The sequence below is a fragment of the Symphalangus syndactylus genome, chromosome 20 (assembly GCF_028878055.3).
Source record: "Symphalangus syndactylus isolate Jambi chromosome 20, NHGRI_mSymSyn1-v2.1_pri, whole genome shotgun sequence".
In the NCBI taxonomy this organism is placed as follows: Eukaryota; Metazoa; Chordata; class Mammalia; order Primates; family Hylobatidae; genus Symphalangus; species Symphalangus syndactylus.
The window spans coordinates 20126188-20153465 of NC_072442.2; the positions used below are offsets into that span (position 1 = coordinate 20126188).

The window sequence follows — 27278 nt, forward strand, 5'->3', positions numbered from 1 at the left end:
GGCTCATGCCTGTAATCCCAGCATGTTGGGTGGATCACCTGAGGCCAGGTGTTCAAGATCGGGCCGACCAACATGGCCGTTTCTATTAAAAATACAAAAATTAGCTGGACATGGTGGCGCATGCCCATAGTTCCAGCTATTCTGGAGGCTAAGCATGAGAATTGTTGAACCCAGGAGGCGGAGGTTGCAATGAGCTGAGATCACGCCACTGTACTCTAGCCTGGGCAATAGAGCAGACTGTCTTCAAAAAAAGTTAATAAAAAAAATAAAGAAGTCTGACTACCTTGAGGCCACCATGTTGTGAGGAAGCCAAGCATCTCCAAAAGGCCTCATAAGGCTCTCCAGTCAGCAGTCTCAGTCTCCGAGTCCACCCACCGAGGTGTCAGTCACCTCAGCGAACATGCCTTCAAATGATTCCAGCCCCAGCCCTTAAGTCACCCCTAGTCTTTAAGTCTTCCCAGCTAAGACCTCAGATACTGCAGAGCAGAGAGAAGCCACCTGCTTTGCTTTTTTTTTTTTTTTTTTTTTGAGACGGAGTTTCGCTGTTGTCTGTTGTTGGCCTGGGCTGGAGTGCAATGGCACCATCTCGGCTCACTGCAACCTCTGCCTCCCGGGTTCCAGCAATCCTCCTGCCTCAGCCTCCTGAGCAGCTGAGATTACAGGCGCCCACCACCACGCCCGGGTAATTTTTATATTTTTAGTAGATATGGGGTTTCACCATGTTGGCCAGGCTGGTCTCGAACTCTTTTTTTTTTTTTTTTTTGAGACGGAGTCTCGCTCTGTCGCCCAGGCTGGAGTGCAGTGGCACGATCTCGGCTCACTGCAAGTTCCGCCTCCCGGGTTCACGCCATTCTCCTGCCTCAGCCTCTCCGAGTAGCTGGGACTACAGGCGCCCACCACCATGCCCGGCTAATTTTTTTTTGTATTTTTAGTAGAGACGGGGTTTCACCGTGGTCTCGATCTCCTGACCTGGTGATCCGCCCACCTCAGCCTCCCAAAGTGCTGGGATTACAGGCTTGTGCCACTGCGCCCAGCCTGGTCTCGAACTCTTGGCCTCAGGTGATCCACCCGCTTTGGCCTCCCAAAGTGCTGGGATTACAGGCGTGAGCCACTGCTCCCGGCCCGCCTATTCTGAATCACTGACCTAAGAACATATGACCATAACAGAGAGCAACCTTAATTTTGTAAATGCATCATAGAAAGAATACACAGTTTGGGATAACTAAGAATTAATTCCTTTACAAACGATAGTCACTTTCAAAAATTTTTTGTTATTATTTTAACACATCGGATAAATAGTAAAAATACCATATTTATACATATTTTCCCACTTCATGAAACAGAATAAAATTCTTTTCCTTTCTCAGGGATTCAAAGTTGTTATGGTGAATATTCATTAGTAAGTATGCTTTAAAACAGATGCATCTTCAGGGCTACTCGGCTCTCTGTGACTGCACGCCTGGATCACATGATCCAAACATCATACCAGTATGTGTGAGCCACGTGCTGTTTTAATGGTAAAACAAAACCTATTTCTACAAAACATGAGCCTTGAGCAGTAATGAAAAACTGTCTTGAAACCAGTATAATCGACTTTATTCCCAAGTGCCTGTTGTGATCCTAGTACTATTGATCAACATTATTCAGGTCAAGGAAAATAATTGTAATCAACTGATTAAAAGGGCTAAGTTTATATCATTGATTGACAAGGGCTTTCAACCCTTGATTTTAACAGCTTGATGAAAGCCACTCAGCAAAATTCTTCAATAAGTTTCCAACACCAATTCACCTCACTGCACTGAATAAATAAAACATCTCCATATCCAACTTCAATTTCTTCCCAATATTCCACATCCTGACAGGGATCAAGGGCACCATCAAGAAGAACATTTACAACCCACATAATGTCCTCATCACAATGGATTTTGTACTTAACAAAATTAAATACAAATTCCTCTACAGAGTGACACACAGGAAGCTGGGCCTCCCATAGCCACCTCTGTTAATTAATTAATTCTTTTTTTTTTTTTTTTTGAGATAGAATCTTGCTCTGTTGCCCAGGCTGGAGTGCGATGGCATGATCTTGGCTCACTGCAACCTCCGCCTCCCGGGTTTAAGTGATTCTCCTGCCTCAGCCTCCCGAGCAGCTGGGATTACAGGCGACTGCCACCACGCCTGGCTAATTTTTGTATTTTTAGTAGACACAAGGTTTCACCATGTTGGCCAGGCTGGTCTCGAACTCCAGACTTCAAGTGGTTCACCTGCCTCGGCCTCCCAAAGTGAAGGGATTGCAGGTGTGAGTCACTGTGCTGTGCTTCGCAACTCCTCCGTTAATTTAAATGCTTGGTGAATTTTTCCTTTTGTTGCAAGAATCTTGTCTTCTTTTTGTTAAAATCTAAGACATACCAGATACTTGCCTGAATATCTGGCAGTTTGAGTTCTTGGGCTTGTCTTGTAATTTGGAGTTCAGTAGTTTCACAAAAAATTCAATTTAAATTCGAAATAGACTGCTCTGAGGACATAGCTCAAGAAGTCACTTCAACAAGTTTTTACTACCAAGCCATGTAGTGGAACTGAACCAAATCTCTGAGTCTTCTTATACTTTCAGTTTTCATATATTACAATCTTCAATATGCCTGCCTGTAAGAGACTGACTTCCTTTTAATTACTGCTTCAGATTTATTGTTTTGGGCTTGGGAATGAGATAGTCAAATTCATCACAAGGGTACATAAAGCAAGACAAATGGCCAAGAAGGCACTCCTTTGGAAAGAACATACAAAGTTTACCACACAAACTCTGTCCCATCTATTTTGACTCTGTCTCATCTATTTGGGAGGTATAAACATCCTCCCATTTTCCTTCTGATTATGGTTCTTTTGGGCCAATGGCTGTCAACCATGGCTGTGTATGAGAATCACAGGGAAGACTGTGATACATTTGGTCTGGTTTGTGCTGGGCATCTGCTGTTTGTAAAAGCTCCCCAAGTGATTCAAATCAAATGTAACCATTGATTTAGGTAAAACTACTAAATAATTGGGTCCTAGATAGTCAAATTATTATTTTACAAAGCTAATTGTTTTACTAATTGAAGCAAGCTCTATATTATCTATTTTAAATTTATTTTTTCCTCTCTCTTAAAATACCAACTTAATTAAGCTGCTTTCCTTATTAGTCTTTAATTGAATTTTTTTGACCCTCTCAATGCAAAATAAAAAAAGAGTATTCACTCATCATTTTAGGCTTATTTTCCTTACCCTATTCTGAGTTGGTGTACACTAACAACTATTTTAGATATGAGGAGTGATTTTTTATTGTATCCTGGTCATTCTGGATATTGTATTAGGAGACTCTGGATCTTACTTAAATCTTCTCTTTTGGCAGGCTTCCACTAAAAGTGGGCCAGGGGCAGAAGGGGAGGACATCCAGCTTTACTGCTGGATGGGAGTGGAAGTCCAGGCCCCTCAACATGGCTTCCATTGACACCACTCTTGTGGGGAGTATCACAGGCGCCTCATAGCCTCCAGGAGGGGGTGGAAACCTAGGCATGTCCCTCGGCTTCCACTGACATACTGAGAGGGGTTGGGTACCTCATTACCCCTAGGCTGGCTCCCCACTGAGCCTCCTTGACACCAGCCCAGCAGGGAAGGGTCAGGAGAGGGGTACCTCTTTACTGCTGGGTGAGGGTGGAGGGTTAGGCTTTTCACTAGGCCTTTGCTGATGAGAGCTGGAGGTACCTGTGTATTTTCCCCCTGGTGCTTTTCTGGAGAAGGGTGCTTATTGTCAAAAAGGATTCTGTTTTGCTAGGCTACCCCTTTCCTGTACTTTCGGCAAGAGAGAGCAGGCTCTTCTCTGTGCCTGCTGGTGTTTCTGGATGGCAGGCTTCTCCAGCAGCCAGTCTGGGATAGAAAGGAGGAAAAAAGAAAAGCCAGGGAACCCCTCCCTGCCGAGTTCCTCCAGAGTCCTGAGGTCCCTAGCTGGGCCACTTCCCTCTCTCCAGCATTCAGAATCTTCTTAAATTTGTTTTATGATATAATGTCTAGGGTTTTTAGCTGTATTTAGTGAGACAGGTAGGGAGAAATGCATCTCTTCCATTTTGTTTAGAACTGGAAGGCCCAACTTCTCATTCTAGATAATGCCCCAAACAAATCAGTAATGTAGTTTCTCCTTCAGGGCTTTCTGATGTAGGGGAGGAGCCAGGAGGCAAACATCACAGGCTGGGCAATGGGAACCACATTTGGAGAGAAGAGACCACAAGTTTCCCTCTCTTTAAAATGCTGATAATTCTCAAACGTGCATGCCACACTTAGACCTTTCTCTGGAGCTTCAGATGGGCATTTCTGCCTGTCTGGAGAAAGCACAAACAGGAGTCTCCTGGAGAGCCCAGGGGCACCACGTATTTGACCTGGACAAAATGACACTCATCACCTTACCCTTACTACTCTTCTTACTCAGGGCCATATTTCAATAAAGTTCCACCAGCCATACCACCTCCCAAGCCCAAAAGAGAATGCCTCAACTTCCCCAACTCATCCATTCTCAGCGGGGAGGCAGCACAGGCTCTGGAGCCACACTGTCTGGGCTCCAATTTTGGCACTACCTCCTACTGACTTTATGTCTTCAGATAAGCCCTATCAATGCTCCGTGCCTCAGTTTCTTCACCTTCAAGTGGGGTTTCATCCTCACAGGGAGGATGAAAAAATTATCTAAAGTAATACAGGTAGAAAATTAAACTAGTGCCTGGCTCATAGAAAATATTCCAAAGAATGTTAACCTTAATTAAGAATAACTCAGAAACCTCTTACATCTTGTCTCTTCTCTCCATTTCTGGTGTCAGTTTATCTGTTGAGATTATTCCAAGAACCACTGAAATGATATTTATTTCACCAGCCTCTTGTCACTTCGGTATATATTTGTACCGCTGTCAGAATTAGCTTCCTAAGAACACAAACCTCATCACGCCACTTGAAAGTGGTTGCTCTGCATTGTTAATAGCAGTGGAGCACACACTCCTTTTAAGAATTTGAAAAAAGCTACAAGAGCCCAGTGCAAACATGCACAAGTATTTGCATATACACGTTGAGTATACCTTACCCAAAGTGCTTGGAACCAGAAATGTTTTAGAGTTTGCATTTTATTCAGATTTTGGAAGAGTTGCATATATATAACGAGATATCCTGGGGATGGAACCCAAGTCTAAAATGACATTCATTTATGTTTCCTATAAATCTTATATACATAACCTGAAGGTAATTTTATTTTTCCCTTGGGGACACTGAATAAACTGTGCTGTGTGCCTGTGTTTTCACTGCAACCTGTCACATGCGGTCAGATGTGGAATTTTCCACTTGTAGAGTCATATTGGTGCTCAAAAAGTTTTGGAATTTGGAGCATTTTGGATTTTGGATTAGGGATGCTCAACCTGTACGCAGAGCCTCCTCAAACGTTTTCTTGTCCTGAAAAGCCATTTCTGCCATCTTCTGCACCCTCTCATAGAACTTCATGCTCACCTTTGCTTTTGCATTTAACAAGCTGCACTGTGATTATTTTTGTTTGCATTTGCCTCTCCCACTAAACGACAAACAGAAACTGCATCTTCTCGTCCTTATTTCCCTCTTAACTACCAGGTAGGTGGTAGATGATAGAATTTATTGAATGTGTGGAAGACAGTAAAAGCTATGGATGGATTAAAAAGGTTCTCCTTGCTTAGAAGACTGATGGTTCCTATGTGTTCCTTATCAAAGCCAACCCTTAATCACAGCCTTAAAAGCTTTATTCTTACTGGTTACCTTGCAGGTACTTTCTCCTTTCTCTCCTCATCCCCCTCCCCACGCTCTTGTCCACGGCTTCCAAATCCATGTCTCTGCTAAGGACTGAGAATGTCTGTGACCTCCCATATGTTGAAACCCTAATCCCCAGTGTGATGGTATTTGGAGGTGGGGCCTATGGGAGGTAATTAGGTCATGAGGGTGGAGCCCTCATGCTGGGATTAGTGTGTCTATAAGAAAAGACAGGCCAGAACCTGCTTCCTCCTCTCTTCCCCATGTGAGGATACAATGAGAAGGCAGCCAGTCCTCTGTGAACTGAAAGGAAAGCCCTCACCAGAGCTCAAACATGCTGGCACCCTGACCTTGGACTTCCAGCCTCCAGACTGGGAAATAAATTCCTGTTGTTTAAGCCACTCGCTCTGTGGTTTCTTGTTAACAGCACCCCATGCTAAGACAGTCTCCATCCTAGGTTGCTCTTTGACTGTGTATTGGGCCTTGCCTCAAATGAAGCCCATTTGAGACTGATCTTTCTCACACTCTGCTACCACATCCCTGCTTTTTTTCCTGTATTTCCCATCTTGGTGAGTCACCAGCACAAGGCCTGTTGTTCTCGCACATAAACAGGTCTTGAACCCATATCCCCCTTTATGGTCCTTGCTTGAGTTCAGGTCCTTGTAATCTCTTAAGCAGCATCTTAACTGCTTTTCTTGTCACCAGTCTTGACCTCTCCAGCTCAACCATCAACACTCGTTTATTGAACACCTACTGTATGGCAGGCAGTGTTCTGGGAACAAGAGAGTCCCCGACCCTTCTCCCATGGAGTCTATGTTCTAATGGGGGTATGGGGGAGCCAGACTGAAAAGAACTCTAATAATGTGACAGGTGGTGATGTGGCCTATGAAGAAGAATAAAGCGTATAAAGGCATACAGAGAGATAAGATGGAGTTGAGGGTATCATTCTGAACAAGCCTTTTAAAGTTATATTTGGGCAGAGGCCTGAATGAAGTGAGGAAGCCATTCAGTTATCTGGGAGAACACTCCAGGGGAATGAAAACCGAGAGCAAAGATTAGACAGTGAGGGCACTGAAAGCTGACTTCATCCAACTCTGATTTCTACAGGCATAGGATTGCCAGTTTGCAAGGGGGCAAAGAGCAGTTTCTAATTATAGAGCATTTGACTATGTGATAAGAACGATGCTGAGGACTTTCCACGCATTATTTCATATGCCTCATTTTGGGCCTCAACATTCAATTGAGATGGGTGCTACTGTTAAAATGGGGCATGAATTCAACAACCACCCATCTGCTTCCAAATATCCTAACACCCGTGTTGCCAGACCCCACTGGGGTGTGATTTTTCTTTTGTCCTTTACCATTTATGGTGTAAGGATCTTTAAATGCAATATAAGACATTTTTACAACTTAACAAGCTTTGTGAAAGGCTATTAGAGGGGATGGTAAGGTAGGACATCAGAGGTGGCTCCCAAGAAGCAGAATGGCTGCTCCCTCAATAGGAGTCAAAGTAGTAGTTCAGCTAACTCAGGAGAGAGGACCCTGAGCCTGTCAACTTTACTTGTTCCCACTAGATGTATCTCTAACCATGGCACACTGTAAACAAGTCTATGCTTGGATATGATTCCAATGAAATGAAATCCTTTTAATGTTTATTATATTAAAAAAATCAGATTCCCCCTGTAGTGCAGAACTTCATCGTAACAATTCTGTGTAAAGAAAGTTTGTTCTGGACCTTAGCCAATAACAAAGAAACAAACTCATTTATTTAATGGCTACAGTCCAGGACCAGTATAGGTCACCTCCCAGTGATGTGTGTGTGGTAGTGGTGGGGGTGGGGGGTTGCTGCCAAGTGAGACAATATATGCAGATGTCCACTATAAGGAATGAAAATCATCAAATATAAGGTGATTTCTTTATCTTATACTACTCTTGTTTAAGGAAAATCTTTTGATGAGATTGTCCTCAAACATTAAACCATGGTCAGTGACTTAAAGAAAATTTAACTTTTGATACAGATACGGGATCATGAGGCTTTCTAGAAAACACACACTCTCTCCCACTCTTAGTCCATTTAGGTGGCTATGACAAAATACCATAAACTGGTGGCTTATAAACAACAGATATTTACTCCTCACAGTTCTGGAAGCTAGAAGTCCGGGATGAGGGTGCTGGTGGCCCTTGTCCAGGTTGCAGACTGCCAACTTCTTGTAGTGTCCTCACATGGCAAAAGGGCGAGGGTCTCTCTGGGGCCTCTTGTATAAGGTCGATAATCCCATTATGAGGGTAGAAACCTCCCAAAGGTCCCATCTCCGAGTTCCATCACCTTGGGGGTTAGGATTTTGACATATGAATTTTGGGGGAACACATTCAGACCTTAGCACTCTGTGTCTCTCTGTCTCTCTCTCACACACATATACATAAGTGATAAAAAACTCTAATGGCAGAACTGAATTTGGGAGCAAGTCCAACTTTTAACAGATGTTTCCAAGAAGGAGCCAAAACAACAAAAGTGAAAAAATTTGGGGAACAGAATAGTTAGATAAGTGGTTCTTATCTCTGGCTGCATAGTGCAGTCACCTAGGAAGCTTTATTTTATTTTTCCTTTAAGTTTTTTTTTTTTTTTTTAGAGACAGGGTCTTGCTATGTTGCCCAGGCTGGTATTGAACTCCTGGGCTCAAGCGGTCCTCTCACTTTGGCTTCCCAAAGTGCTGGGATTACAGGTGTTAACCATTGCGCCCGGCCGGCCTGGGGAGCTTTAACACATGCTGATGCCTAGGTCTACCAGCAGAGATTTGATTTCACTGATCTGGAGTATGACCTGGGTATCAGTAATTTTAAGAACTCTCCAGGCCATTCTAATGTGCAGCTAAAGTTGAGAACCCCTGAGTTAAGACTATTAACATACTAACATTTTTTATTGGGCTTTAAAAGTGAAAACTATATAAAATAAAAATTAGATCTTCTAAATAGCAGGTTAACAGTAAAACCACTATATTTTTTCTGGCCTTCTTGAGACTGTAGTACCTTTTCTTCTTTGAGGAAGCAGGATTGCAACTGAGAGAAACAAACTGTACAAATAAAAGTATAACGTGGCAGCTCTCTTTAAAGGTGCTGTTTTGTTCCCCTCTAAAAGAAATGAAGACATTTTCTTTTTCTTGTTCTCCTTTTTTGTATCTTTCTTTTTTTTTTTTTTTCTTCTTTGAGACAGAGTCTTGCTCTTGTTGCCCAGGCTGGAATGCAATGGTGCGATCTTGGCTCATTGCAACCTCCGCCTCCTGGGCTCAAGCAATTGTCCTTCCTCAGCCTCCTGAGTAGCTGGGACTACTGGCTAATTTTTGCATTTTTTGTAGAGATGGGGTTTCACTATGTTGCCCCAGGCTGGTCTCGAACTCCTGAGTTCAGGTGATCTGCCTGCCTCAGCTTCCCAAAGTGCTGGGATTACAGGTGTGAGCCACTGCTCTGGGCCCCAACCAGGATTTTAGTTTCATGTGTTATCTGTCAAAGGGAGTGGCAGGTAGCAGGTGGCTGTTGGAACTGGCTTAGGTCAAACACACTCGGGATTAGGGGCTAGGTCACACACACAAATGATGAAGCCCAGCTCCATTCTTGGTGAGCTTTGTGACCTGGGAAGATGGCTTCACCTTTCTGAGCACCAGTTTTCTCTTCAGAGCAAGGTATTACTGTGCTGTGCACCTACGGGGCTGCCACAGTGAGCAACCTATGCACTGTGCCGATGGGCTGGTGGCTTCCCTCCCTCTCCCACGGGTCCACAAGGCTTGTACGCAGAGGCTACGTGATGTATGCTCGCACCACCAGTGCCTGCCAAATGCACAGCACATGGGAGGTGCTCCAAAATGTCTACTGAATAAAAGAGAGCTCTGATAAAGACAGCTGTCTAAATGAAGCCTATTATTGCCGCAGCTTAGTGACATCTATTTCTGCAAATGTAGAGAAGTAAAAAATATATACATCTCTGTGTATGGCTTTGTTTTAAAGCCATCTTGCCTCTAGCAATCTGACCTCTGGATAAATTAAGGTGGTACTGTACTAATTTGCTTACACTTTAGTTCTTAAAAGGCATTGTGTTTCTTTAACAACATAGCTTTTTAAAGGAGTCATAAATTGGCCCTAGTGTTTGGTGCTTTCAGACGTTGCTTTGAGACATCTTTTACATATGAAATGGGATTTCCAAGTACAGTACTGATGAAAATGGACTCTACTTTGTGCCCAAAAGCAGTGACTTTTGGTATTATAAATCGGTTTGCTTATTGGTCAGATTTTTGCACATGTAAGGAAAAACATTTAAAAAAAAAAGCAGTTTGCTTAGTAGCGTTTGGCATAAGCAGCTGTCTCTAACCAGTGTAACAAAAGGCGTTTGCTTCTGAACACATGTCAGGAAAACCATCAATAGGGGAGCTCTGAAATTCTGACTTCTTTCTCTCTTATTAACAAAAAAAGAGAGAGAATGTGGCTTAGTCGTCACATTTCTTAGAAGTATTTTAAAACCACGTGGCTCACTCAAATCCAATAATAAAGTCATTGAGTGCTAAAAAGAAATTATAAGAGGCAGGGGAAAGAATGTTTCATTGCCAAAGCCATCAGAATAAGAAAAAAATTTCATCTGTATTTTTCTAAATTTCTCTATAATATAGACATTACTTTTTTCCTAAGAAGAGAGGTTTCCAAATATCTAATTTTGCTAAGTGACTCTCTTTGTTATAACACACAGAACTATAAACATTGTGCAAGATGTTCAAAATAATACAGCTCCCAGGACTACTGAGAATTAATTAGGAAGGTAAATTTATTACCTAAATAAATTAATAAAGCTGAGTGCCACTCAGGGTCTGACATTAAGGGATTATATACTTTCCATTAAAGAGAACTAATAAATATAGTTTAAAGGATTGAAGGAGGGCCAAGGGAGTGAGTAGGCTAGTGCACACCAGCACAGGCGGTGCCAGACGTCAGCTGACTGTATCCATTGAGGTTACCATGGAAACCACTTCCTTTGGGACACTGCCATGAGGGTAGGTTGCTTTAGAAATGGTGATGGGATGCAGACCAGTGGGCGGATGGATTTCAGCAGGGTTCACCCTGTACACATTACAAGGACAATCCATCTTCCAAACGAAATGATATCTTTCTAGCAAGTCACGTCAAATAGAGCAACAAAGCATGAAGTCTGGCATAATTACAGTCCATTTACCTTTACAAAACAGTCACATCGGTTCAGATAATTGTCTCTTTTCTCTCCCCTGCTTGCTTTGTATTCTCCACAGAACTAAAGGAGGTATTTGTGCAATTAATTGGCTGCTTCCTTAGCCATCAAGCCCATACTGATAAAAAGGGACTATATCAAAACAACATTAATGGGCAGATTCAAACATTCTTCAGACCAAACACATCAGGCAAAACTAACATGACTCAACAACAAAAGAAGGGTAAGAAGGATTCTAGCTGAGGTAAGGTTATATGTTTTGGTTTATGTGATCTCACTCAAAACTGGCGAACAGATTTTTTGTTTACGCAAATTAAACTCAATCTTGGCAACCTGCTCCACGGATGCTGGTTTGGGAGGACTAATGTCCACATGAACTCTAGTGGCAGAAGTGCATGTATTCAAGCAACATGCTTCAGCCATGGGGAGCAGTCTTTCCCACCAATTTATAGTGATCTCTCGTATGATTTTCAAAGAGATTGTGATCAAAGTTTTGGACACAACATTGCTAATTATGTAGGCTATTTCTTGCTTCTGTTTTCCATATCAAGCCTCAGCAACCACAAGTTCCCCAGCACACAAAACATTCAAATTCTGACCCTACTGTCCCTGTAAAAATTTTAACCTTTCTTAACAATTTTACAACTAATGCTTTAATTCAATATTACATACAAATACAGCCTAGTGACTCAAAGGGGATGACGCCAATTTGACAATAATGCAGATTCCAGTTGGCTGAAACCCTAACCTTAGTGTACAATATTTATACATAGAAAGGGGTCACCCATAACTTAATGTTTCATGTTGTTTACAATTATATGACCATGCCATTTGTGAGAACAGTGTTTGCTGAAAAGAGTCTCAAAAACCTGTCATGATTTCCTGTTTTTATCTTTCCTGTGTGAGTGACTAGAACCATCATTAAATGGTAAATTGAATAATTCTTGCTAATGGAAGAGGGGAAAAAAGTGCCAAATTCAGCTTTTAATTATGTTTGCTTAGGCTTACATAAAGATCAGGCTTTGTCTCCTGAAAACAAACCAACTAATGACAAAAAGTGAAGAGATGGTTCTCATAAAGATTAATTGATAATCCAGTGTATACTGAGTTATATATTTTGGGATAATAGAAAAATACATGATACAATTACATACCTATTAGAATGGCTAAAATAAAAAAAAAAGACACTATCAAATACTGGTGAGGATGGGAAGTGACAGAAGCTCATTCATTCCTGGTGGAAATGGAAAATGATACAGCCACTTTGGAAAACATTGGCAGTTCTTACAAAGCTAAATTTAGTCTTATCACAGGATTGAGCAATAGCACTCCTATTTACTCAATAGATTTAAAAACTTGTGTCCATACAAAAAACCTGCTTGCAAATGTTTATAGTAGCTTTTTTCATAGTTGCCAAAAAGTGGAAGCAATCAATAGGTGAATGGAGAAACAAATTATGGCACCTCCGTATAATGAACTATTTCTTGACTAAAAAAAAAAAAAATGTGCCAACAAGCCATGGAAAGACATGGTGGAACCTTAAAGGCCTACTGCTAAGTGAAAGAAGCCAATCTGAAAAGGCTACATTCTGTATGATTCTAATTATATGACATTCTAGAAAAGGCACAACTGTAGAGACAGTAAAATTATTAGTGGTTCTCATAGGTTCAGAGGAAAGAGGGAAAGGAATGAACAGGTTACGCACACAGTTTCTTTAGAGCAGTGAAACTGTTCTGTGATACTGTAATGGTGGATACATGACACTATACATTTTGCCAAAACCTACAGAACTCAACAGCATCAAAAGTGAACCTTAATGTGGGCAACTTAAAAAAAATTAGGAGGTTGGGGGGTTTCAGGAAGGAATGCAAAATGTGACAAGAGAATCTACCTATATTAAAAGGTATGGGCCGGGCACGGTGACTCATGCCTGTAATCCCAGCACTTCGGGAGGCCAAGGCAGGTGGACCATGTGGTCAGGAGTTTAAGACCAGCCTGGCCAAGATAGTGAAACCTCGTCTCTACTAAAAATAAAAAAAAATTAGCTGGGTGTGGTGGCAGGTGCCTGTAATTCCAGCTACTCGGGAGGCTGAGGCAGAGAATTACTTGAACCTGGGAGGTGGAGGTTGCAGTGAGCTAAAATTGCGCCACTATACTCCAGCCTGGGTGACAAAGCGAGATTTCATCTCAAGGAAAAAAAAAAAAAAAGGTATGAAACAATCTCACTGAAAAGGACGGGAGCAAAAGGTGCTAACCTAGGTAACTTTGGAAATGAGTGGAGTGTGTAAGACTAAAGGGAAAAGGAAGTACATGTAGCACTGTACTCTATTTGATAAAGTCGTGCCTCACAGGAGTACAGGTTAACAATTCTGATACTACTATGCATGGATACTGGAAATGAACAATTAGGTAAATGGACAGTGGATGGTGCAAGCCAGCTTTCTCACTTTTGGACAGGGAATTTAAAGATAAGCAATGGGGGAAGGCTAGAATGACTCATGTGGTCATGGACTAGAGTGAGAGACACTAGTATAAACTCATGTTTAACTTCCTATAAAGATGGTCACATATAAAAATATTTATAAAGATGTGTATATACACAGATTATACACATATATTTCTGTCCTGTGCCAGCTGAGAGGACCTAAAAGAAACCAATCCCCAGTAGCAACAAGCACATCTAGTACTCAGATCTGTTTCTTTCTTTCTTTTTCTTTTTTTTTTTGTAGAGACAGTGTCTCACTATTTTGCCCAGGCTGGTCTCAAACTCCTGGGCTCAAGCAATCTTCCCATCTTGGCCTCCCAAAGTGCTGGGATTACAGACGTCCAGCCTAGTAATGTTCTAACACGGGATTATGTGATGATTGCACAACTGCATACATTACTAAAAATAACTATACCTTACAATGGGAAAATTTTATGGTATGTAAATATATTACTTTGCTGGGCTGCCATGATAAAGTATCAGACTAGGTGGCTTAAACAACAGAAATTTATTTCCTTGAAGTTCTGGAGGCTGGAAGCTTAAAATTAAGATGTTGGTAGAGTTGTTCTTCCTTTTTTTTTTTTTTTTTTGAGATGGAGTCTTGCTCTGTTGCCCAGGCTGGAGTGCGGTGGTGTGATCTCGGCTCACTGCAAGCTCCGCCTCCCAGGTTCACACCATCCTCCTGCCTCAGCCTCCCGATTAGCTGGGACTATAGGCACCCGCCACCACACCTGGCTAATTTTTTTGTATTTTTAGTAGAGATGGGGTTTCACCTTGTTAGCCAGGATGGTCTCAATCTCCTGACCTCGTGATCCGCCCACCTGGGCCTCCCAAAGTGCTGGGATTACAGGCATGAGCCACCGTGCCCGGCCAGTAGAGTTGTTCTTCTGATGGCTTCTCTCCTTGCCTTGTAGATGGCTGTCTTCTCTCTGTCTTCACATGGCCTTCCCTCTGTACCTATGTTCTAATCTCCTCTCACGTGGACACCAGTCATATTGGATTAGGGCCCACTCTTATGATCCCACTTTAACTTAATTACTACTTTAAAGACCCTATCTCCAAATACAGTCACATTCTGAGGTACTGGGGGTTTGGATTCTGATATATAAATTTTGGGGGAACACAATTCAGTCTGTAACAGTGAATTATACCTCAAGAAAGCTATTTTAAAAAGTCAGTATGATGGGAAAAAAACAGGCAGGGGTATGTGTGAGTGGAGGTGCAGTGTGGACTAAAACAGACCAGAGATGTAACTACCAAATGCCATATGATGGCATAATTTTACTTCTAGATATGTAAATGTGAACCTACACAGAATTCTGTTATTAAAAAAACAGTTTTAAAAGGCAGTCTTTGGCCAGGTGTGGTGTGGCTCATGCCTGTAATTCCAGCACTTTAGGATTTGAGGCTGAGGCAGGAGGATTGGCTGAGGCCAGGAGTTCCAGACCAGCTTGGGCAACGTGAGACCCTCTCTCTACAAAAAAAATTTACAAAGTTTAGCCAAGAGTAGTGGCGTGCATCTGCAGTCCTAGCTACTTGGAAGGCTGAGGACACAGGATTGCTTGATCCCAGGAGTTTAAGGCTGCAGTGAGTTATGATCGCACAACTGCACTCCAGCCTGGGCAACAGAGTGAGAACCTGTCTTTTTTTTTTAAAAAAAAGGTAGTCTGAACAACTGGGGAAATTTAAATATGTACTGAATATTAAATGATATTATGGAAATATTAATTTTTTAGATATGAAAATGGTATTGTGATTATGAAGGAGAATGTCCTTATTCTTTGGAGATGCATACGTGTATTTCAAAGGTGAAGTGTCACAAGACAGAAAGAGAAATAAAACACATATGGCAAAAAATAAGCCCTTAGTGAATATAGGGGTGGGGAACACGGGTGTTCCCTGTACTATTCTTTCAAATTCTCTGTTAGTTTGAAATTTTTCATAATAAAAAGCCAGAGGGATAGAATTAGCAGTGAACTATGAGGGAACAGAATGCTCTCAAGTTAGGAAAGATTTGCTTATCAGAGATTTCCTTTATTCCCTTCCTTCCTTGCTAACTGAAGTAGAAAATATATTCTCCTAAAGCTTGCACCCAATTATAGCTCCTTATAAGTGAGTGAGAAATGGTTAGTGTCTATCTCTGCTCCATAAAGTCTAGAATAACACATAACATAGATTTTGAGTTTTTAAAGTTTGGCATGGAGGAGGCCAAGGAGTCTGGTTATAGCTCACTTCAAATAATAAATGACAAGACCTCTTTTAATAAGACTAGCAGACTGGAAACCTGGGGCTGAATATGGCCTATAGACATGCTCTTTTATTTGGCTTGCAAGGCATTTTAAAGTTAGTTCATAATACTTAACAATTAGGAAATTTTACATAAAATGCAGACTTCTGATTTTTCTAGGCAAATCCAAAGCTTTGGCCCATTGGATTCAGGCATGGCCCAAACCTTCTGGAGCAGAGTGGCGGCTGCCGCGTCATGAGGTATATCCTGCATTCATGTATGTACCCATCTGACTCCTAAAGACATTTGACTTTGTGACAAAGAAAACATGTAAACTTAACTTAAATACTATATAGATATAAAAATAGGCAAATAGGAAGCTGTCCTTCCTGACAGAATTCCTTTTACCATCATCCCCGGCTCTTTTTCCCTTCATATGGTTGACGCAAATGAGAGTGTTATGTTGGGAGGAGGTAAGACTGAAAGGAGGGTATCTGGGAATTTATTGTAACTTTTGGGTTCATAATACCTTTGTCCAACAGTAATCAAAACAGTAACTGGCACAAGGATATCTAACAGACCAATAGAACAGAGCAGAAAATCCGGAAGAGACGTATGGACACTTGGTTTATGACAAATATGGCACTGAAGAGCAATGGGGAAAAATGATCTCCCCCACATTGAACACAAAAGCACACGTACCACAAATTACTGTCTATGTAGTAATTTAAAAACATACTTCCAAACTACTCATGGCTTAAAGAGGAACTCACAATGGAAATAACAAAATAATTAAAACTGAACAACAAAGGTAGTATCACAAACATGTGAAGTTCAGCTCAAGCCATTCTTAAATACAAATTTACAACTTCAATGAATTTTTAAGACTAAATTTAAAAACAATGGTTGAACTAGGTTACCATTGTTTTTAAATTTAGTCTTAAAAAAATTAAACAGTTAAGCCCCCAACTAAAAAGCCTAGAAAAAGAACAACCTAAAGCATGAAGAAGGAAAAATAAGAGCAGAGGTAAATGAAAAGATAACAAAATCAGTAAGAGAGACACGCCTACAGCAAAACTGATCTTGGAAGAAATGAGAAAAAGTACATATAATCAATATTAGGAACACAAAGGGGTATATACCTGTAGGTACAATGAAGAGCTCTTCACTCTAGCGTTTCACACACCCCTCTTTAAGTATGCTGAAATCTCCCCCAGGCTTGAGTGATCATTTACCTAATTTGCTTCACTTTCCTCTTTACTTACATCCTCCTCTTACCCCCTTCATAGATAGCTTGATTTCTTCTTCTTTTTCTTCTCTTTCTCCTCCCATTTTTATTAGGGTATAACATGCATGCCCTAGAGTGCACAAATCTCAAGTAAACAGCTTGATGAGTTCTTACAAATGTATACATCTGTGAAACCCCCACCAGATCAAGCTATTACACATTTCCAGCCCCCACCCCCATCCCAGAAGGCTCCTTCCTCCCTGCTTATGTCTCTGTGTCTTTGCTGTTCCTTCTGTCTAGAATACTTTCCACCAAGTAAACATATGGTTCATTCCTTAACTCCTTCAAGTCTTTGCTTAAATGTCAATTTCTCAGTGAGGCCTGGTCACCCTATTTAAAATTACAACACCCCTCACACGTTCTATCTTCTTTCCTGATTTTATTTTTTCCCTTATCACCTTCTATGGACTATATCATGTGCGTATGTATATACATATACATACATATACTTTTCCCCATTGGAATGTAAATTCCAAGACTTGCAGAGATTTTGCCTGTTTTGACACCTCTGTGTTCCTAATGCGTATGTGGCTGGCACATAATGAACACTTAGTAATTATCTGAATTGAATGGTTTAGTTATTGAGGGTGTGATCAGATGATCTGATGTATAACTGCCTAAAACCCCAAAGAAGGTAATTTCTAGACTGTCATTCTCTCTGACCCAGATGCAATTTAAAATCTCCCACCTCCTGCCTACTTGAGGTCCCTTAAGTCTCTGTTCATTACAACTCAAAACCTAGCAGGAAGAAATGAGCACCAGGATGCTGCAAAAAGCAACCTCAAGAGGGGGTATGCAATTGGCTGCAGCATCTCAACAAGGAGGGGCAAAGGAGGATTGCTCCATCCAGTGTGGAAAGCCAGCAGTTCATGGTCTGTAGGGAGGAAGATGTTACTTAACCTATCACTGGTGACCCATGGGAGATGGCTGGTGTGCCCATTAAAGTTAGTTGCTGATTTATAGAAGTTCAATGCATTAGGAGATGTAAGGATAGTGGAATTGGATGGGTATTTTTTATAGTGCATTAGGAAAACAACAAATATTGGTCCCATAGTGCGTGGCTGGAGGCAGTTAAGGAAACAGAGGAACCACTTTCTGCTGAAAGCACTCATGAAGACTACGTTCAGGAATGATCAGACAAACCACCAAATTGCAACATCAGCTGAGTTTTCACCCATCCTGGAGATTCATGAGCACAATTTTAGGTCCTGTTTGACAAAGACTGGGATGCTGGCAATTGGAGTAGGAGTAGCTGGGAAGAATCCAAGGACCTAGGATGCCTGGCCAACCTGGCCTATTTGAAGCACTTCTCTTCTGCTGCTCCTTTCTGCTGGGAAAACCCAATGACCCGCCCCAATATTCAGCGTGATCTGTGACCAAGGTCCAAATGTGGCTTGGGCCTAAGGATGACAGTCATAAACAGTGGAGGGAGGAGATCAGTTATACCCCAAAATGAATAGTAGGAATTATCCATGCCATACCAGAAAAAGTAAGGAAAGACTATGCATAGATCTGCAAGCATTCGGCATGAACAAAAGTACCCATCTGGATCACCCAGCACTGGTTGCTATGGCGAGGCCTCTTCTGAGACACTGTGTTCAATATATCACTGCAAGATGAAACTCTAATGGTTTGCTGAGTTGGCTGACCCAGACCTTAGCCTAAAGCTGACCCATGCTGTCCAGCAAGAAAGAAGTAACTGTGAGTAAGAACACAGACAAAGAGAAAAAGAGAAAGAATGGCAGAAACATAGGCAATGCAAAACTCAGGTTGTGGAGGAGGCTAAACGATAGCATGGTCCCTTAAAGCTGCCTTAAAACCTGAATGGTAGCATTTCCTGGGTTTCCATGGGATTTGATTCCCTTACTACCCTGTGTACCTTTACTAAAATAAAAAATGGGGCTGGGCGTGGTGGCTCATGCCTGTAATCCCAGCGCTTTGAGAGGCCAAGGTGGGCAGATCATGAGGTGAGGAGCTCAAGACCAGCCTGGTGAAACCCCATCTCTACTAAAAATACAAAAAGAATTAGCTGGGCACGGTGGCAGGCGCCTGTAATCTCAGCTACTTGGGAGGCTGAGGCAGGAGAATTGCTTGAACCTGGGAGGCGGAGGTTGCAGTGAGCCGAGATGGCGCCACTGCACTCCAGTCTGGGTGACAGAGCAAGACTCTGTCTCGGGGGAAAAAAAAAAGAAACATTACTTAAGACAGAATGTGCTTACAATCTGTCCTTGGAGCAAGAAAGGACTAACTAAAACAGGAAAAGAGCCTCTATAGAAGAAGAAATGAAAGGTGGAGAATGAGAGAAGTGTGGATGCCCTTAGCTATGCCCTGTATGTTTTTATTGACTACTCTTATTTCTGAAAACTTTCCAATTTGATTTTGAAACACGATGTTCCCACAGTTTTTTTCTTTCATAGAATAATTTTAAAAGTATAGAACTGAAGGGAAATTAGAGCTCATTTAGTCCATTAAAAGACAGATGAGAAAATGGAGGTCCATAAAGATATTTCCTTTTTATTCCATTTCCTTCAGTGATTCTCTTTTTCCCACCATTTAACTGTGGATGTTTTTGAATAATCCACCTCCTTTCTCTCTCTTGACTCATAATTTCAGCCTCCAACTATACATGGGTCCACTCTTAATTCTTTCCCACTCTATACGATCAGACTTCCAACTATCTATGGAAAGTATACTTGTAAGTTTCACCAAAACCTCAAACTCAATATGGTTAAAATTGAAATCACTTTCCTTCATCCCCTCCCAGCTTCTCCCACACTATTATTAGCATCATCATGTTTTAAAAAGGTTCTTTATCTTAAACTGTTTTTAATTTCAAAATATTTCAGTCATACAGAAAAGTATAAATAATAATATAACAAATACTCATGTCCCTATCATCCATACTTAATATTCCGACATATTTGCTTCAGACTTAAAAACAATGATAGGTCTAGTTGGAAGTTCCCTATCACATCAGACTTGCTCCCTCTGAAAAGGTGGCTGCCCTTCTGAAGTTAGTTCCACCCAGAAGCAGACCCTGAGACAAAGGCTGATGAGTATACAGAGTTGATTTGGGAGGTTCAGGGACACTGGCAAGGAAGTGGGGAGAGAAGGCAGCCACCACTGTGGGCAAGTTTACTCCTGCAGGGAAGCTCTAGGAAATGGTGTGAGACAGCCTGGAATTGTCTTGGCCAATGAGTGATGGAGATGGAGTATTTATATCCCACACTTATCACACAATGAGTGCCTGGGCACTTCTAGCCCTCTGTGAGTAAGGGCAAAGTGGGTTTGGCAGCCTGAGGGCAGCTTTTTGACAAAGATATTGGCTGCTGGAAATCAGGCTGGTATGCACAAATATGGCATGGGAATACGAGATGGTATGGGCAGGGTGCTGACAGCATCTGCAATGGGGTGTATCCATCCCATTGACGTTTTACCTTTACTACTGTAGTTAAACATTGTTAGTTTTTATGATGTCATGATATCATTAATAACAATTAGCAATGATAATGATGAAGATAAAGGGAAACAGTGACTATAAATACAAACCAGTCGACATGAATAAGGGAAAACAACTTCGGTTCAAAGAGCTGTTTAACTATTTATTGAATTTATATCATGTGCCTGACGAATCTCCCCTCAATAGAAAGCAGGGAAAAGGAACAAAACACATACCACAATTAATTTTTTTGGTTTCACACTTCTTTAGACTTTGACAAAATATGATTTTCTGCCTCATCTACCTACATCTCCTACTTCAAGATTGGAGGGTTATTAGGCTTAAACTGTAACTGCAATAGAAGATTATAAGTCTATATATAAGAAGACTACATATAATCAAGAGTGTTTTAGGGCTGGGTGTGGTGGCTCATGCCTGTAATCCCAGCACTTTGGGAGACCACAGCGGGTGGATCACTTGAGGCCAGGAGTTTCAGACCAGCCTGGTCAACCTGGCGAAACCCCATCTCTACTAAAAATACAAAATACCTGGGCATGGTGGCGTGCACCTGTAATCCCAGCTACTCAGGAGGCAGAGGCACAAGAATCACTTGAACCTAGCAGGTGGAGGTTGTGGTGACCTGAGATCGTGCCACTGCACTCCAGCCTGGGGGACAGAGTCAAACTGTCTAAAAAATAAATAAAATAAAATAAAGAGTGTCATATCATTTTAGCCTTAGTTGCAATCTATTGGCCTTTCTATTGAAAGGAAAAAAGGTATGTGTGTGAGGGGGTTGGGTGAGGGGTGTATAGTGAAGACGGATCTCCACCCCATAGTCCAAATCATTCTAAAGCATTCAGCAAAGCCAGGAATAGTTTGTCTTCCTTGTGCATTATAACTAAAAGGACCCCTGACTTAGCAAAACAAAACTGTAAAACAATATGTTTCCTATTCCCTCTTGCAGCAACCAAAACGATTTAAAATAATCTCTAAGTAATACTCCTCATAGTTCCCAGTATTAGACAAACACAGTCTTCCTTCTTTAAGAACTAACAGAGGAAAATCACCTGACATGTGAAAAGATCCAATATTCCGGTAGGATCTTTCCAAAGAATCAGAACAAACAGTCACTTGTAAAGCAGACTCTATTAAGAAGGACAAATTACAAACAAACAAACAAACTCATATTGCGATTCAAGGAGATGCTCACGAAATTTCATATTTCAAATAAAAAAATGATAACGGAATTAGAAAACCATATGGTTATAGTGAACAATAAAGTGGACTTACACCAAAGATCGCACAATCAACAATATGCGTAAAATATATGGTGAAAAGAATTCTGGAAGCAGCATAAATTTTACATTTAAAAGACAAAAAGTAATATTTTAAGTAATCCCCTACCGATTTTCTACCACTTCCATATAAAAACAAACCTTATGAAAATAAATAAGAAAATGCATTATACGCCAGTGCATTTAAACAGTGGATCAGGAATAGAGAAAGATCACAAAGAATCAGTAGTCCTTACACTTTAAAAAATGTCTGCATTTTTCTCTTGGAAACTTTGGATCCTTTTAGAAAACTGTACATTTCTACAAAACATATGACACATAAAATTTCAGGAATTCATGGGCATCCTAAAACTCCAAAGATTCTAGAACTCAGTCTATTGACCCATTCGTGGTTCATGAGCACCAGGTTAAGAATCTTTATCCAGAGAGAAGCACAGAGAACTTACATTGTATAGAGGGATAGTCTTCATCACCTTGTACTGTTTAGTGGGATCCATTTTATATAGGTGACGGTCAGTGACAAAAATTGCTCTGTCTTCCACCTTACTAAATCGATTTACCTGTAAGAGAAGAAACCAATAAACCATAGTATCTCATCAATAATGAAATCAAGTTGGCTGATTGTGAAGACAAATTATTTAATAGATGTGAACCACGTATGGCCACTCTACTGGATGCAATAAAGATTTAAAAGAGTAGCTGTTTCCAGATTTGTGGAATTTGGCCATTGAAATTTTACAATTGAACATGGAAAACAAGAAAACCACAGAAGAATTAAAGAACTAAACATATGTAACCCAGACACCATCAAGTAAGTAAAAAGGCAAACCCAGAGAATGGGAGAAAAACTTTGAAAATCATGTATCTGAAAAAGGACTTGTATCTGGACTATGTAAAGAACTAATACAACTCAATAACTAAAAGGCAAATAACCCAACTACACAAAGAAATAATATGAAGCCCTTGGTTATAAGAAGAATCTGAGACTAGTATACAGGGATGAGACAAACAGGAAACTAATAAGTAAAAATAATTTCATATAATGATATAAAGAAAATAAACTAGATAATGAGATTGGGAGAAATAGTGTGTGTGTGTGTGTGTGTGTGTGTGTGTGTGTGTGTGTAGAATGCTACTTTATTAGATGGAGGGTCTGAGAAGATTCACATGTTCGAGTAAATCTTTTCCTAAGAGCAGAATTAACCACAGGATATTTTATAAGTAAGTAGTTAGCTACTTAGACTTGGGTAATAAACACATACGTATTTTAAAAAGATGAGGGTCTCACTCTGTCACCCAAGACAGTGTGTAGTGGCTCAAGCAGTGACTCAGTGCAGCCTCAAACTCCTGGGCTCAAGTGATCCTCCTGCCTCCTAAGTTGTTGGGACTTCCAGCATGAGCCACCACGTCCAGCTAGACTTGGATACTAATCAACGTACCTAGCACTAAACATTTTTGAACCACTATGATGGCATGTTTTTCAGTAACTAGAAGGAAAAAGAATGCAAACCAAACCAACAAACAGAAAACTTAAAAAGCCCTCCTCAATTAGAAAAGAAGGCATAGTTGTGATCTATATCCTCCATCCTCTCCTTCAAATTCTTATTTCCAAGATGCAAACAAAGAAGTTAGAGATCAATTTGAAAACATGGTTAGCTTCGGTAGGCTATTTAGCTAACGAAATTAAGATTGGCAGGATGGAACATAGCAGGATATATTGCTATAGGGAGGATACAGCAAACTAAAATTTAAATTTTAGTTTGAATTTTATTCAATCTTCTCTCCTTTGCCCCATAGTTTTAGAAATCAGTCAGGTCTCTAAGCATTTCCTTTATAATCAAAGCACATTTTTTCAATCTTCAACTTGACAAAAATGGTGTCTATAATTAAGAGTAAAATAGAATCTATATGGTGGAGTAATTATTACCCTTAGTAAATAACTTTACATAGCAACAGCTTTTGCTATAACAGAGGATTGGCACTTGTCAGAAAACTTGAAAGAGAGTGAGTGAAGAGCTTCTATAGCAGCATTTTTCTAAGCTGTTCAGTTCTAGCCTTACGTGAGGTTTTGTGAAAGTAAGGGTTCCATGGACAAGTTGGTTTCAGAAATACTGCAAAACACAGCCCCCACTAGGGATATTCATATCCCATGAATATACATTTTTTCTTTTTTTATTTATTTTATTTATTTTTATATATAGATTTTTAAAATTATACTTTAAGTTCTAGGGTACATGTGCACAACGTGCAGGTTTGTTACATATGTATACACGTGCCATGTTGGTGTGCTGCACCCATTAACTCTACATTAGGTGTATCTCCTAATGCTATCCCTCCCCCCTCCTCCCACCCCACAACAGGCCTGGTGTGTGATGTTCCCCTTCCTGTGTCCAAGTGTTCTCATTGTTCAATTCCCACCTATGAGTGAGAACATGTGGTGTTTGCTTTTTTGTCCTTGCGATAGTTTGCTAAGAATGATGGTTTCCAGCTTCATCCATGTCCCTACAAAGGACATGAACTCATCCTTTTTTATGGCTGCATAGTATTCCATGGTGTATATGTGCCACATTTTCTTAATCCATTGTTGGACATTTGGGTTGGTTCCAAGTCTTTGCTATTGTGAATAGTGCCACAGTAAACATACGTGTGCATGTGTCTTTATAGCACCATGATTTATAATCCTTTGAGCATATACCCAGTAATGGGATGGCTGGGTCAAATGGTATTTCTAGTTCTAGATCCCTGAGGAATCGCCACACTGTCTTCCACCAATGGTTGAACTAGTTTACAGTCCAACAAACAGTGTAAACGTGTTCCTATTTCTCCACAACCTCTCCAGCACCTGTTGTTTCCTGACTTTTTAATGATCGCTATTCTAACTTGTGTGAGATGGCATCTCATTGTGGTTTTGATTTGCATTTTTCTGATGGCCAGTGATGATGAGCATTTTTTCATGTGTGTGTTGGCTGCATAAATGTATTCTTTTGAGAAATGTCTGTTCATATCTTTCTCCCACTTGTTGATGGGGTTGTTTTTTTCTTGTAAATTTGTTTGAGTTCTTTGTAGACTCTGGATATTAGCCCTTTGTCAGATGAGTAGATTGCAAAAATTTTCTCCCATTCTGTAGGTTGCCTGTTTACTCTGATGGTAGTTCCTTCTGCTGTGCAGAAGCTCTTTAGTTTAATTAGATCCCATTTGTCAATTTTGGCTTTTGTTGCCATTGCTTTTGGTGTTTTAGACATGAAGTTCTTGCTCATACCTATGTCCTGAATGGTATTGCCTAGGTTTTCATGGTTTTAGGTCTAACATTTAAGTCTTTAATCCATCTTGAATTAATTTTTGTATAAGGTGTAAGGAAGGGATCCAGTTTCAGCTTTCTACATATGGCTAGCCAGTTTTCCCAGCACCATTTGTTGAATAGGGAATCCTTTCCCCATTTCTTGTTTTTGTCAGGTTTGTCAAAGATCAGATAGTTGTAGATGTGTGGTATTATTTCTGAGGGCTCTGTTCTGTTCCATTGGTCTATATCTCTGTTTTGGTACCAGTACCATGCTGTTTTGGTTACTGTAGCCTTGTAGTATAGTTTGAAGTCAGGTAGCATGATGCCTCCAGCTTTGTTCTTTTGGCTTAGGATTGACTTGGCAATGGGGGCTCTTTTTTGGTTCCATATGAACTTTAAAGTAGTTTTTTCCAATTCTGTGAAGAAAGTCATTGGTAGCTTGATGGGGATGGCATTGAATCTATAAATTACCTTGGGCAGTATGGCCATTTTCATGATATTGATTCTGCCTATCCATGAGCATGGAATGTTCTTCCATTTGTTTGTATCCTCTTTTATTTCACTGTGCAGTGGTTTGTTCTCCTTGAAGAGGTCCTTCACATCCCTTGTAAGTTGGATTCCTAGATATTTTATTCTCTTTGAAGCAATTGTGAATGGGAGTTCACTCATGATTTGGCTCTCTGTCTGTCTGTTATTGGTGTATAAGAATGCTTGAGATTTTTGAACGCCGATTTTGTATCCTGAGACTTTGCTGAAGTTGCTTATCAGCTTAGGAGATTTTGGGCTGAGACAATGGGGTTTTCTAGATATACAATCATGTCATCTGCAAACAGGGACAATTTGACTTCCTCTTTTCCTAAATGAATACCCTTTATTTCTTTCTCCTGCCTGATTGCCCTGGCCAGAACTTCCAACACTGTTGAATAGGAGTGGTAAGAGAGGGCATCCCTGTCTTGTGCCAGTTTTCAAAGGGATTGCTTCCAGTTTTTGCCCATTCAGTATGATATTGGCTGTGGGTTTGTCATAAATAGCTCTTATTATTTTGAGATACGTCCCATCAATACCTAATTTATTGAGAGTTTTTAGCCTGAAGGGCTGCTGAATTTTGTCAAAGGCCTTTTCTGCATCTATTGAGATAATCATGTGGTTTTTGTCTTTGGTTCTGTTTATATGCTGGATTACGTTTATTGATTTGCATATGTTGAACCAGCTTGGCATCCCAGGGATGAAGCCCACTTGATCATGGTGGATAAGCTTTTTGATGTGCTGCTGGATTCGGTTTGCCAGTATTTTATTGAGGATTTTTGCATCGATGTTCATCAGGTATATTGGTCTAAAATTCTCTTTTTTTGTTGTGTCTTTGCCAGGCTTTGGTATCAGGATGATGCTGGCCTCATAAAATGGGTTAGGGAGGATTCCCTCTTTTTCTATTGATTGGAATAGTTTCAGAAGGAATGGTACCAGCTCCTCCTTCTACCTCTGGTAGAATTTGGCAGTGAATCGTCTGGTCTTGGACTTTTTTTGGTTGGTAAGCTATTAATTATTGCCTCAATTTCAAAGCCTGTTATTGGTCTATTCAGAGATTCAACTTCTTCCTGGTTTAGTCTTGGGACGGTGTATGTGTCCAGGAATTTATCCGTTTCTTCTAGATTTTCTAGTTTATTTGCGTAGAGGTGCTTATAGTATTCTCTGATGGTAGTTTGTATTTCTGTGGGATCGGTGGTGATATCCCCTTTATCACTTTTTACTGCGTCTATTTGATTCTTCTCTCGTCTTCTTTATTAGTCTTGCTAGTGGTCTACCAATTTTGTTGATCTTTTCAAAAAACCAGCTCCTGGATTCATTGATTTTTTGAAGGATTTTTTGTGTCTCTATCTCCTTCAGTTCTGCTCTCATCTTAGTTATTTCTTGCCTTCTGCTAGCTTTTGAATGTGTTTGCTCTTGCTTCTCTAGTTCTTTTAATTGTGATGTTAGGGTGTCAATTTTAGATCTTTCCTGCTTTCTCTTGTGGGCATTTAGTGCTATAAATTTCCCTCTACACACTGCTTTGAATGTGTCCCAGAGATTCTGGTATGTTGTGTCTTTGTTCTCGTTGGTTTCAAAGAACATCTTTATCTCTGCCTTCATTTCGTTATGTACCCAGTAGTCATTCAGGAGCAGGTTGTTCAGTTTCCATGTAGTTGAGCAGTTTTGAGTGAGTTTCTTAATCCTGCGTTCTAGTTTGATTGCACAGGTCTGAGAGACAGTTTGTTATAACTTCTG

The 27278-nt window shown here is 40.6% G+C and overlaps 1 protein-coding gene across 8 annotated transcripts in view; it reads right to left on the reverse strand.

Moving 5' to 3' along the window:
• The window catches only part of MYO1D (myosin ID), a 378547-nt gene that overhangs the window by 125716 nt on the left and 225553 nt on the right, over nucleotides 1-27278 (reverse strand). For all 8 annotated transcript variants that reach the window (XM_055258294.2, XM_063628497.1, XM_063628498.1 and 5 more), the window contains exon 20: nucleotides 22183-22296. In XM_055258294.2, coding sequence (XP_055114269.1) covers nucleotides 22183-22296 — 114 coding nt within the window. The remainder of the gene's footprint in view (nucleotides 1-22182; nucleotides 22297-27278) is intronic.